At 37.2% G+C, this 13423-nt stretch overlaps 1 protein-coding gene across 1 annotated transcript; it reads right to left on the reverse strand.

Annotated features, from left to right (window-relative positions):
• Positions 1 to 309: 309 nt before the first annotated feature.
• On the reverse strand, positions 310 to 2336 carry LOC124170363 (glutaminyl-peptide cyclotransferase-like). The gene is made up of 6 exons (XM_046549087.1): positions 2055 to 2336; positions 1837 to 1980; positions 1471 to 1740; positions 1135 to 1296; positions 677 to 914; positions 310 to 568 (listed from the first exon to the last, which is right to left on the reverse strand). The coding sequence occupies exons 1-6, from the start codon at positions 2130 to 2132 to the stop codon at positions 417 to 419; spliced, it is 1044 nt and encodes a 347-aa protein (XP_046405043.1). The 5' UTR covers positions 2133 to 2336; the 3' UTR covers positions 310 to 416.
• Between the last annotated feature and the right edge of the window lie 11087 nt (positions 2337 to 13423).

Genomic DNA, 13423 nt, shown 5'->3' on the forward strand with positions numbered 1-13423 from the left:
CTAAAAAAATGTATGGCAGTCGCGTATTCAATTCCTACAATAGGAAAATGAACATAGAAAACTACCAATTACTGTACACAGTTTGGAAACGCCAGAAGAGCTAATACCACTCTCTGGAGCTGGAACTGTGACGTCAACTTACCCGGCAGATTTACCAACCCTAATACCAACATCATGATATGCTGTACAGAATTTCCTTGCAATAATGCTACACGGACTGGGAATTAGCCACAGAATACACAAACCACATTCATTCAAATAAAGTTAGAACACCTTTAAAGCTATTAGCAAACAAATTAAACGAAAGTCTGAAGCAAAACTATTTAATGGACGACTGTACACAATTCACCCTTCGAGGAATGTCCTTCAATACTGAGTGGTCTGCAACATAGAAATAGAACATGCACCATGAGGTACTAAATTTGCAAGTTTAGATAAACAGCAACAAAAGTTCTTATGATTTTTGTGAGATTCTCGATAGTGTCGAAGTCCAGGGCAGATATACTGTCGTCATCAGTATGCCATACACTTGGGAACGGATATGGAATGATATGAAGAACTGGAACCCCTGAAACATGGAATTATTGATAAGTAAACGGCTCAGTATTACCGGAAACTATTTCAGGGGATGGAAGTTTGGCAACACAAGCAGCCGCCAGTCAGACGACTAACGTACCTCTACGAAGGAAAGGAATGTGATCATCTTCAATCCCAGCATAAGTTGACTTCTCGTTGAAATAAATAGGAGGATGAGAAGATAGCGTCCCTGATTGCGGTCTATCTGTAATGTGACCCAATCGTCTAAGTCTTTTCTCTGCGGATGAGAGATGATTGTACCATTTCTGAGTGTCGGAGAAAAAACTGTAGAATGAGGGATTCGGGGCCCCCAACAGGTCCAAAAGCACCAATAGATCCTAGATGGGTAAAATAAATAAATAAATCATGTATTAAACTTTGAAGAGCATCTCTGAAAGATAGTTTCAAATAGTTGTCTTATAGTCATCGCGCTTCAGTTGGTAGTGCATGTTATATGTAATCATTACTCATTAGCCGGTAAAAATATCATCATATGCTGCGGTAACAAAGACTGTACAACCATTATAAACCAAATGACTTATTAAATTCAGAACTAACCATCTGATCCAATTTACTGGTGCCTGCTCTGTTATTGGGTGGATAAAGAGCTTTAGACCACTTTCCAGCTAGATGCCTGGCACCGTATATGGAATCTTTCGGTCCCCATTGCCGGAAAGCTTCCTCACCGTCGAAAAATATGAACATCAAGCTTAAGTCTGACTGAAAAGGACAACAGAACTATTAAAAAATGCGCCCACACGAAGATTTAAATCACAATTGAAACGGAACTTCAGCTGGTAGTGCATGTTAAATATAATCAGCAGAATCATTAACCGTGTGATTGTCATCATTGTACTATTGTAGGAAATATAGCAGAAGAAATAATGGACATACCTGGTCTCGGACGGCGTTAAGATGTTCCTTCATGGTGTGAGCAATATTAATCATCATAGCGCATGGGACGGCGGAGTCGGTAGCACCCAAAAAGCTACCCTCTCTATCATATTTGGAATCATAATGGCAAGCTAAAACGAGGTAACGCCGGGCGTTTGGATTGAGCCTTGCCACGACGTTTTCGAACTGCAAACGTCCCTTAGGAGTATCATCAGTAAACGGGTCTGTCTCCACGTCCCAACCCAATCCTTCCATATACCGCACAAGGCTCTGGAACCGAGAAGGAAATAACATTAAGTTATCTTTGATGCAGCAGATGCGGCCATTTCCAGTAATTTTTCAAACTTCATGATCGAACATAATTACCTGTTTCACTCTTTCATGATTTTGGGTTCCAACGACCCTTGGAATAAGTATGGTGTTCAAGACATTTCTAAAGTGATCAACATCAGACCGTATGGCGATGCGCCCAAGAGACTCATCTGTCAGGGATGACCCTCGATGATAGGCCTAAAAACGAAGTTCCAAGAGTTAATTAATTACAGCAAACACTAGAATACAATCATATATATAACAGAACTCACCCGCTCCTCTGCGAATGACAATGCATGGCCAAAAGGCGCAGCTAATATACTACACAATATTAACGCGAGCGACGCCATTTACACGTGCCAAAAAATTACAAAAATGGCGTCACCGTATAGTTAAAAATATTATTTCCCAAACACAACACTCAACCTAAGCCCCATAAAATCCTGATAATACGACCCATCAACTAATTCCAAGTCAGAAAGGTGAATACTTCAATAAGCCCATGACCGCATTCTCGGAAACCACATCCTTCCTCAACTTCGAAGCATGGTCCACGTCATACGACCGTTATTTGTCTATATATCAAGGCCACCGAAAGCTTGCATTCAAATTTATAAAATGTATAGCCAAAAATAAAAGCAACTCACCTGAAAAATTATTAGAAGGCATTCCACTACGGCAATCGGAAAGTGTGATCGGTACCCGCCACATATTCTCTGTATTGGGCAGTCGACCTACACCCACTCAAACCGAAATGCAAATGGACGACTTCAACCGGTTTCTTCGACGTCCTGCACGTGAAAACGTGGTGCGATGTTGTCATATCTCTCCATAAACCCCACGTTCATATCAACTAATGCCATATACTTCCATAATAAATGATAAAAATTCCTGTAATTACTAAAACCTAATGATGAATTTTCTTAGGAAGAGATACCAGTAAATATGAAGGTAATTTGAATCTTTCATATGCAACCGCGCATTGGCACTGTTGGCGCAAATTCGAACGATACTACACCACGTCAACTAAAATAATCAAAATAAATAGTCTACAAAAATGCGATCAAATAGGACCACTTTTATTTCTATAACTAAAGTTAGCTCATAGCTACCTGAAAACTCAAAGAAACCATTATTAAGTGGTAGCACCATACAGGGGCGGATCCAGGATTTTTTTCTGGGAGGGGCACAAGCAAGGCCGTACCCAGGATTTTGTTCTGGGTGGGGCACAAGGATACCTCGTAATACAAAACGAACGCAATGATAATGGGACCGTATTAAAAATCATGCATATTTATGAGGGTCTGGGGGGGGGGACACGTGCCCCTCCCCCCCCCTGGATCCGCCTATGGCACCATATGATAACTTCTTCGCAACCATTAACCCACGAAATTAATGTATCAAAACTGCAAATAGCTACTCTGTGCTAAATTAAATTTTAACACCTACAATATACATCCTAGTTCTGAAGAAAATTTTATGGCATAATTCATCGCAAAAGATAAGTAAAACTCCAGAGTAAAAATGGCATTTTGCACCTCCTGATAATTTGCTTCTCGAATGATTAGTAATATGTTCATTTCTAATGTCCAAGATTTTAGAACTCAATTATGAAGCACATGGTACTATTAATAAATTGAAAAAGTGTCTAGGAAATATAGCAGTCTCAATAAAACTTCCTAAGTTTGAGCAAACTTGAAGGCTGAATGAAGAAATTTAGATATTTGACAGTAAAAGTTTTAAACCTTTTGTTCAACACTACACAGGAATAAGAATAGACCTGAAGTTCATCAAATTTTATGGAACACAAGAACATTTTCATTCATCCCAGAAAAATTTTAGGGTCAGGAGTTTTTAGTAATTTCTTGATCACTCCTCCTAAGCTAACTAGCACAGTGAGGGGGGGTTTTGGGGGATAAACCCCCCCCCAGAGCTCAGAGAAATTTTTAAGTTTTACTTATTTGGATCAGTATCACTCATAGAATAGAGTTAGGATTTATCAAATATCCCTTAGAAAGCCGTAAAACTCGCCACTTTGAACCATTATTCTTAAAAATTTTCTGGAGGCGGCCCCCCTGCAACTCTTGCTTACCCTAGTAGGTATGCAATACCCCCACACCCCTAAGTATTAGTTACCCTAAAAGCCCCCTAGCCTTAATTCCTAACTGCGCCCCTACACTAGCATATCTTGAAGAGAGCCAAATATAAAATATACACTAACTCTGCTGTGTGGAGATGATGCCTGAAATTGTATGCTTTCCAATGGTGATGCATACTATCTTAAGTTTGCCATTGAGTCAGAGTTAAATTTTGGTTTGCTAAATCAAATATCATCCCCTCTGCTACAGTTACGTTACCGTATTACCTCCTCATCACCTACACACTATATCAGCCTTGTGCAGTGCATATGACCATGCTGTATAGTGGTGAAATCAATTGAGCAATCTGAGTATGTATATTTCTGTGAAAAATACAAAGTTTAGTTCTTCGATTATGACCAAACTGGCAAGGCTGACGAGACTCACCAAACAATGAGTAATTGGTTACACTATTGCTTGCCACACACAATTCAATGTCTGAGTTGCCAGGGGCATAGACGTCGTGTTGCCTGATGGCCTAGTCTAACGATGCCTGAAATCGCATGCTTTCCAATGGTGGTGCATACTATCATAAGGCCTCTCATCTTAGAAAACACACATTAGCTGTCTCCCTAACATTTACACCAAGGTTGCCACAGGAGTAAGTTTTAAAACATGGGAAAGAATCAAAATTCATCTATTCAGAGAAGCACAGAATCTACAGTGATGCTTAGAATCACTTTGATAGGCACACATACTTGGTTGGGAGAGAATTTCACTCAGTCCAAATTTACCCTGATATTTCTGTCCATCATAAATAAAATTGAACAATAATTACACAGCTGCAGTATATAATTTTATTCACAAGTTTGAATATCAAACATTTCAGGATAGGACAATGGTACAAAAATATTCACTTGACTCCACTTTTATACATGGCTATGTATAAAAATATGCTCATATATAACAGCGTTTAAATTATCATGAAGCTACCAAAGAACCAGCATCCAACTATGAACAACTATTTACTAAGAAAAACACATGCACATGGAACTCATGGAATGAATACACTAAAAGTCATGTTGATAACAGTGATACAGTGAGAAACTCAATTTCTACAGTCCACAAAATGAGAACAAAGCGTACAATAGAGGCTTACATGAAAAACTAAAAGCTTAAACCCATAATGACAGTTACAAAGGTTGGACCTTGACCCTGCTGAGAACATTCACTAAAATATATAAAGTAGTACCAAAAGGCAAGTGCAGGTAGGCATTTATGTATTTATGTTACAGAAATCTGTAAGGTAGGTGGGAATAAAATCAGGCTGAGCAGGCAACTCCAAGTTCAAACCGAGTCAAATTGTAGGAAAAAACTCAACCATCTTTTGAAAACCTGAGTCAGTTCAATCGAACTTTCAAATGGAAAACAGTGGTTGATAAAGGAGCTGCACGTCAAAAGATAACAGGATATTTTAATGCCTAAGAATACATAATAGTGATAATACTTTTAAAATAAATTATTCAACTGCCTTACTTTTCCATGCAAAGGCACTTTTTGGAAATTTTCTCGCAGAAAAATAATACCTACATAGTAATCACTGTATTCCAGTAAATGTGTATAAAGCAACCTTATCATCTGAGATCAGGATATCCATATTGCAATTAAAGTTAGAAGGAAAAAGAAAGCTCTAAGCCAAGCCCTTGGTAGGATGGCACCAGTTCACCTCCCAATTGTTGACTGCAAAAGACAATTGAAAAACCGGTTTTTGGAGATATTTCTCCTTCTAGCTTAAGTTAACATTACGATTCCCTGACTTCCGATATATTCCCTTTAGTCAATAAGTAGCTCAAATGAAATATTTCAATCTAATCACCACCACCAAGATATTACAGTGTAGTGGATGATGCAACGTGCTATTCTAACCTTCTAGGTCTTCTTACAATACAACATTTTTCGTTAGATATTTAAGTTGAAATTATAACATACTTAGTCCACAGTCCATTGTTTTCATCACTATGATCTTACAAATACAAAGTGCAAGCCTTGTGTTTTTACGGAAAAAGAATTTTGCATTTGCCAAGAATTTTTGAGAGCTTATAAAGTTCAACCAACTTCTCTTTTCAAAGTAATCTCAACAAAAGGAGTCACATCAATAAGAATTTGCTAAAATTAAATTTCTGGTGGTCTACAAGGATTAATGGATGTAATGCTTTACTAAAAATATAAAATGTATAGTAACTCAAACTTAACTCGTACTATACTTGTTCATATTTTTCTCATACCAATAACAGCTCTTTTCTTTGAGTAATAGTATCTTCAGAAATAAACTGGAATGTGCAATGCGAATCACCTTCATACTTAGCAAGGGAATAGGTACTACACAATACCTATCGAGTATTCATACTTGTAAGAGCAGGTTCTTACTCATATAATCTTTTACAATATGTACATTATTTTATGTTACACTACTAAGAAAATACACTAATATCAGTTTAATAATAAAAAGAAAGGGTTCCAAATGAGCAGATTCCTATAAGTTCATAAAATGAGTTGTAGGAAATCAATGGATAATTATCAAATAACTTCTCATTTTGATTGCATCAAATTGAGATTTCAAAAATGGATTTAACAAAAGAAAAGAATGCAGAGATGTAGTTAAGTTTCCCCTTGTGACTTGCATTCAGAAATAGTGTCGTTGGGGACTTAATTTATTATTTTTTTCAACCCTATCAATAAATTAAACCAAAAACTGTACCCGCAATTCTTCTATCCTCTTTTTCATGGCTATTATTTGAGAGGGTCAGAAATAAGCAATAAAAAATTCATGTTCCAGGACATGGTGCCTCCCAAGGTATAAAATATGTATTTTCCTGAGCTCTTAAAGTGATGAATTGCTGCACGCCACGATGATTCATTTTAACATCTGGATTGTTCCCCGTTTACAAAGTTAATATGGTCTAGGGTGATAGTCAACCTTATATATTGCTATTCACCGTAAAGAAGGATGTATCCAGAACTCAAGACATCATCAATAGAGTATTTTCTCACTTTTGGGAAACTGTCTAAAAAAATCTGTGGCAGCCAGGAATGCTAAATTTCAAGTCTTTCATCCATAGGAGATATTGCAACTTTATAATTTAAAGCCTACCAGTGAGTAATTACTCTGAAACATACAACATGAGATTTTTTTATTGTGACGTTAGCTAGCACACGCGACACAATAGATATACGAGGGTGTAATGAGAAGTTAAGTCCCCAACGACACTATTTCTGAATGCAAGTCACAAGGGGAAACTTAACTACATCTCTGCATTCTTTGGTTCCTATGCTGAAATTTAAAACCACTAATGTTTCCTTAGGCCAATTAGTCGCTGTGTAACAGTCGTTAAAGATGAAGCTTTGGCTTAGCTCACCCACCAGGTGCGAACTACAATTGGTTGAGTGTGTTTGTCCTGGCTGCACAGTAGCAAAAGTTGTGAGCCAATAAAAGATCACATGACTATTACCCGATGCCATGGTGATGCCTTTTTTATTTCTATTTTAAACAGCATTTGTGGTAATATGGTGATAATACATAGTTTGTTTAAATACATAAATACATTGTTTACATTGAGGAATATGTATTCACATGCATTCAAATATGAAGAATATGTATTCACATGCACAAAAATGTTAACAGCAGGAAATTGTACAATGTAAAGAGCCAATTTACTCTCGGAAACCCAAAGAATGGGTAATAGTCATATGATCTTAAGTTGGCTTACAGTGCAATGAACAAAAAGTGCTCTACCTCAGCCCATATCTATACACAACACGGAGTTTGGCCTTTGGCATTTGTTTATTTTCGTTGTTTGGTAGCTATAAGTGTCTCCAGTTCTCTTTATATTTAAGCAAGAAGACCTAGGAGAGTATTATTTTGTTCAATAGTGTACTAGTACAAGAATATCTACCATGGGAAAGGAAAGAAAGAGGATGATTGATGCTTGAAGAAATTTCATGACAATGCCATTTCTGTCATCACATTTGCACAGCTATAGAGATCATTTCAAGGTAAGTGCAGTGTTTTAACCTAAAATTTAGGTGGTATGCAAGTTGGCGTCACAATGCAAATTACCAGTGGCTAAGACTTCATGCATCATTGTTAATGATGCAAAAACAATGGAAATTTTAAGTTAAAATAAACATTAACTAGGCAAAAATTGACCTGGTACATTCATGAAGGACTTTTGAACCCACCAACTGCAATAAATTTTATGGAAACACCTTACGCACTCAACTACTTTACCATAGGACAGCTTGAGTACACTTTGGTACCATCCTCTATCAGATATTATATTGTTTCACAAACCAAACCTAAACGGCAGGGGCCTTTTCTCCTACCCTAAATTCCCAACTATAACCCACAGGTCAACCTTTGGCTGTTATCTAAATGTCTTCAAAATTTTAATATAATGTGTACTTATACACAGTGCTGGTAATTAATTGAGTAAAAGAAATCTGATGACTTGCATGTAAAGGTTACTTTTGCAGCAATTTGTACTTGTAACAATAACTTTTTAGGAAATGCAATTTTTACATGTAATTTACTCCTTACGATAAAAGAGGAATAGTTATTTTGGTTGTTAATGTTACTTTGGTTGAAACTGTTACTTGCTCGTAATAGATGACTTCTTTACTAATTTCACCTAGGTCTACAGATAACTTCGAATCATTGAGTACCATAATTTGCTTTTATAGGTTCAGCCACTCTTATGTTATAGCCTACTTATGATGGATAAAAATATTCCACCCCTTGTAATTGCTACAGCAGTAATAATCATATATACTGCAAGTGAAATTGCAATTCAAGCATTTGCTATGATTTAAATTTTCCACATTTCTACTCCACTATTCAACAGTTGCCAGTTACCAGTTGGTCTCTAAGAGTGGACAATCATATAAGAATTAATGGGGTGCTCTCATAAAATTAAAAAGGTAATTTTTTTTACATGTCTAGATAAATAAGTTAAAGTTATTAATGCATGCAGAATATGACTTCATAATTCTAAATATTCTTGTTGCTATAGAGCTTCAAAGTTCACGAAAATGACTGAATACTTTCGCGCTACAAAAATGCCCTGTGACGTCAGAATGCGAGTAAGCAGATTCGCTCCATGGCAATAGCAAAACAATAGCGACAATAACAATCATCTACGACGATACTGATTCATAACTTGAATGGAGTGTAAAAATAGTTGCGAATACTTTAAAAGTTTTTACGGTGCGCGTATTACTTAAAGGCTGTCTCCAACTTCGTAAAGACGCATTCTGGGAACAATCTGAAGGTAGATTAATTCATTGTCAATTATTTCTTCTTCAATAATGAAGATTTCTTGGCACATGGTTGAGAAGCCGCAAAATTGAAATGCAACATAAATGAAATCAACAATCTCACTCGCAGTAATATAAAGCTTGGTTTGTATCTCATTTAACTACTGTCATTTACTCATTGCTTTTAATGTGTACTTGGTGCAATATTGGAATGTGTGAAGTTATCGTTTTGGAGGAATAAAATGGAACATATTTGACGGCGATTTACTAAGCATTCCTGAGGTCTGGAAGAAAGGCTTACGGTGAGTCGTAGTAGTTTGATACCTTAAACTGTTCATAAATTTGAGCGTTTGCACTGTTGGGGCTAATGTGACACCGGAACGTAAAGTGAGACTAATTACCACATACCTACTGTGGAAATCACCGTAGATAAGGAGGATGAAAAAGTATTAAGCGCTATTTCTCAAGACTGATACATCTTCCAGGATAAACTTTCTTCTATAAACCTGTCAATTATTCAGGATAATTATTTCACTCGACTGATGATGAAATAAACATATAATGCTACGAAAAAGTGGAACTGAGAGGTACATAAGTTTTCCTAGCACTGGGACAAATAGTGTACTGGCACCACTTAAACGTATTGTTAACTGGACTCTGACGTCACGCTCAGCCAACATGGTGATAGGTTGTTTGGAGTGCAAGGTTACCATACAATTTTCAAAGTGGAATTTTACGAATAATATGCAGGTTAGACAGGAACTGCTTTCATAGTGATTTTCAGTGTGAGGGATATTTTTTTACCGCATAATCATCCATTTTCAGTGGAATTCCTTATTGTAACTGTAATTTTACTCATTAACTTTTAAAAATGGTAATTTGTACTTGTAATTGATTACTATTTTTACGAAGTAACTGTAATTGAGCCCAGTTACTTTTTCTCGGTACTTTTACCAACATCGCATATATCATAAGTTGGGGCGAGTTTGGACATGCGGGGCGAGTTCAGACGATCGTGCCGGCCTGTACTTACATTGTGTTTCCTTTCAAAAGTCACATTGTTATACAGTGAAATCATGTCTCCCAGACTAAGAATGATACAATATAGCATATTACGTATAAATGCAGCGGATCTGTTGCTCCTCGCCGTAGTAAAACCGATTAGTTAGCGGCACAACAGTTTGGTGGAACTTCGTATCGCCAAAAAGAAACTACTTTGCACTTTGGAATGTGCTCATGATTTTCATGAGATTAATTACCTTTTTAAGCTCCATTGCTTCACATAACTTGGAAACAATTTCATTTAAATATCATGAATATTGTATTTACTAGAACACATTATTTTATTTCATGCAGTTCGCATGCGAAATGGAGAGAAACTCCGTAAGGGTGATTGGAGGCCGGCGCTTGCACGTGCATGATGAACGGCAACTTGAAAAGGCTATTGTGGCTGTAAAATGTGGACGTATGACACTATGCACCGTGTGCAAAGAGTTTGGAGTCCCAAAGTCAACAGTCCACGATTGACTCAAGGGAAATTACCCGAAAAATTCTGGGGGACAAACAGTGCTATCAACCAAACAAGAGGACCTACAAGCTAACCTAAGGGATTCTGAAATGTGCAGATTCCTTTACGTCCCGTTGATCTCCAGTTAGTGGTAAAGTAGTATTTAAATAGAATGGGACGGCATGAAAAAAAGTCTAAAGATAACTGCCCGGGAATGGTGTGGGTGCGGGGTTTCATGCCGAGACGGAGAGAACTTGCACTGCGTCTCGGTGAAAACATAAAGAGGGTCTGTGTATCAGTGACTAGAGAAGTGCTTCTTAAATATTTTAAAATTTGGAATTGGTTTTGGATGGTGTACCTCCAGAAAACATCGTTCATTATGATGAAACAAATTTTAGTGATGATCCTGGAAAATCTCGTGTGATTGTTAGAAGGGGAGAGAAACACCCATCAGTCATCAAGGACACTAGCAAAACAGGTGTTTCTGTGATGATCGCAGCATCAGCAAGAGGAAAATTTCTTCCACCGTACACAGTGTACAAAGCTGTACACTTATATCCCACGTGGGTAGAAGGTAGCATTAAGGGAGCAAGATTTAACCAAAATAGCAGCGGATGGTTTGACATTACATCCTTCGAAGACTGGTTCACTACAATGAGCGTGGCATTTTTCAAAAACAGGCAGGGGCCAAAATTTTTGTTAGGAGACTATCTTTCCAGTCACCCCTCATTAGAAGTAATTAGGCTTTGCGAAATGAAGGGAATAAATTTTGTAATGCTCCCTCCAAATGCGACACATTTATGCCAGCCTCCTGACCTTGCTTTTTTTAGGCCACTAAAAATCGCATGGCGAAAATGTCTTAATGAGTGGAAGCGTAAAAATCGATGAGTTCTTCCGAAAAGTTAGTTTCCGAGATTATTGAAATCTGCCTTCGAGTCAATTGGACCTTCCTGGTCGGGCAATGTTTGTGCAGGGTTTAGAGCTGCAGGAATTTTCTCATTCCACAAAAGTCTAGTAATTAACAAAGTTCCTTGTTTAAATCCGAAGGAAAATTCGGCCGATTCTGCCGGAGGCATCGCATGGTCAGATGCATTTTTGCAATGGCTTGCATCATCCCTTGTAGAAACACATGTAGACAAAAAATGAAGGGGGAAAAGGCTTCATGTTCAGCCGGGGAAAAGTGTGAGCGCTGAGTGCGTGCAAGGTTCATTAGTTGAAGAAATGGGAGACGTTTCATCGGGGAGAAATCCATCTGCAGGTGAGACTATTTCTTTGGCCTTGCAAAATAATGATATTTCTAATGATAGTCATTTTGAAATTCCTGGCTCTATTCCCAAAAAATTCATTCCCCTGGATTAAGTTTGAGACTGATAAACGAGACAGGTTTTTTGTGGGAAAAGTTGTAGAAGTCTGTTCCAATGACAGAACCCGAGTGCAGTTCCTTCAGAAAAAAATTACAGTCAAGGAGACTTATTTCAGCTTCCCCGATGTTGAGGATGAGTCTATACAAAGCGTAAATTGTTTGTCAGCTGGCTCCGCCGATGGACTTGCGAAGGGTCGCTTCGTTTTTAGTGGGTTAACCGATATTAATGCTGTTGAATAATTCATGTACTCATCAATAGTATTATAAAGATGTTCTATGTTATATTTTCACATTTCAACAAGTGTCTAAGTTCCTAAAGTGTCAAAGTTGTATCAGTGCTAAAAGATCGAGCTCTTTTCTTAAGACCTGGTTACACGATACATTAACATGTACGGGTTAATGTCTAAATGGATGAACGCGGGAATGAACGCCAAAACCACCGTGTAACCACCCCACTTGTGCGAATGCATGCACAGAAAATAGAACCTGTTCTAATTTGGTTCATGCATTCGTACATGCTCCGTTCCGCTCCACCAAAATCATTCACGCAAACGTACATTAACTTGTACGTGTTAATGTACCGTGTAACCAGGCCTTTAGAATTGGGAAAATAAATAAAGAGATTATTTTATTGTTTTGTTTTTAAAGTGCATAAATAAAAATGTGTCCTCAAGCTGATTTATTTGGTAATATATCACCTTTATGCGTTCCCGATTTCATCAACATCTCTTTCCAAACCTGCGAAATCTTACGCCCTTGCTGGCCTAATTTAGACGTTAAATTAGAAAAATTTTTACCACCAAGCAAATTTGTTGGGTGCATTAATAAATGATGCATTCAATCTCATCACTTTATCTCTAGAATTAAAATCTAAAAAAAGTATAACTAGGCCACAACCATCAATGCAACGCTCGTAACATATTTCGATCTCTATATTTTTCCGATGGAAACAAGAAACTAAAAGCATGTTTTACGTCCTGTAACGTACGTAAAATATTTATTCATTGTCATTGCTATTGATATATGAAAACGTTTCGATAAATAAATGGTCTCCTATTGTGACAAAAATGATTACTCTGAACAAAAACGTCATTATCTTGCAGGTGTCCGAACTCACCCCACTCCGTGAAGCATGTTCGAATGAAGTTCTTGAATATTTTTTGTAAGTAAAAATAAAGCTACATCAATTATTTTTTAACATTAAGTTTCCAAAGGTTAATAGATTATTAATTTTGATTTTCACGACAATCGGTAAATATTTCGATGCAGGAATAATTATAATTTATAAAAAAGTGTCCGAACTCACCCCAACTTAACGGTATATTACATGCAGGATACCGGCAGAACCTTTACTACTGACAATCATATTGCTGATTTCAT

This window comes from Ischnura elegans, chromosome 1 (genome assembly GCF_921293095.1).
Source record: "Ischnura elegans chromosome 1, ioIscEleg1.1, whole genome shotgun sequence".
Taxonomy (NCBI): Eukaryota; Metazoa; Arthropoda; class Insecta; order Odonata; family Coenagrionidae; genus Ischnura; species Ischnura elegans.

What these genes read in the sequence shown, in the direction of transcription:
- LOC124170363 (XM_046549087.1), bottom strand. Translation starts at nt 2,132, where the DNA reads ATGGCGTCGCTCGCGTTAATATTGTGTAGTATATTAGCTGCGCCTTTT. An exon ending in TTAACGCCGTCCGAGACCAG is followed by an intron (nt 1,297 to 1,470) that starts GTATGTCCATTA and finishes TGTCCTTTTCAG; the next exon opens with TCAGACTTAAGCTTGATGTT. An exon ending in CATTCCTTTCCTTCGTAGAG is followed by an intron (nt 569 to 676) that starts GTACGTTAGTCG and finishes TCCATGTTTCAG; the next exon opens with GGGTTCCAGTTCTTCATATC.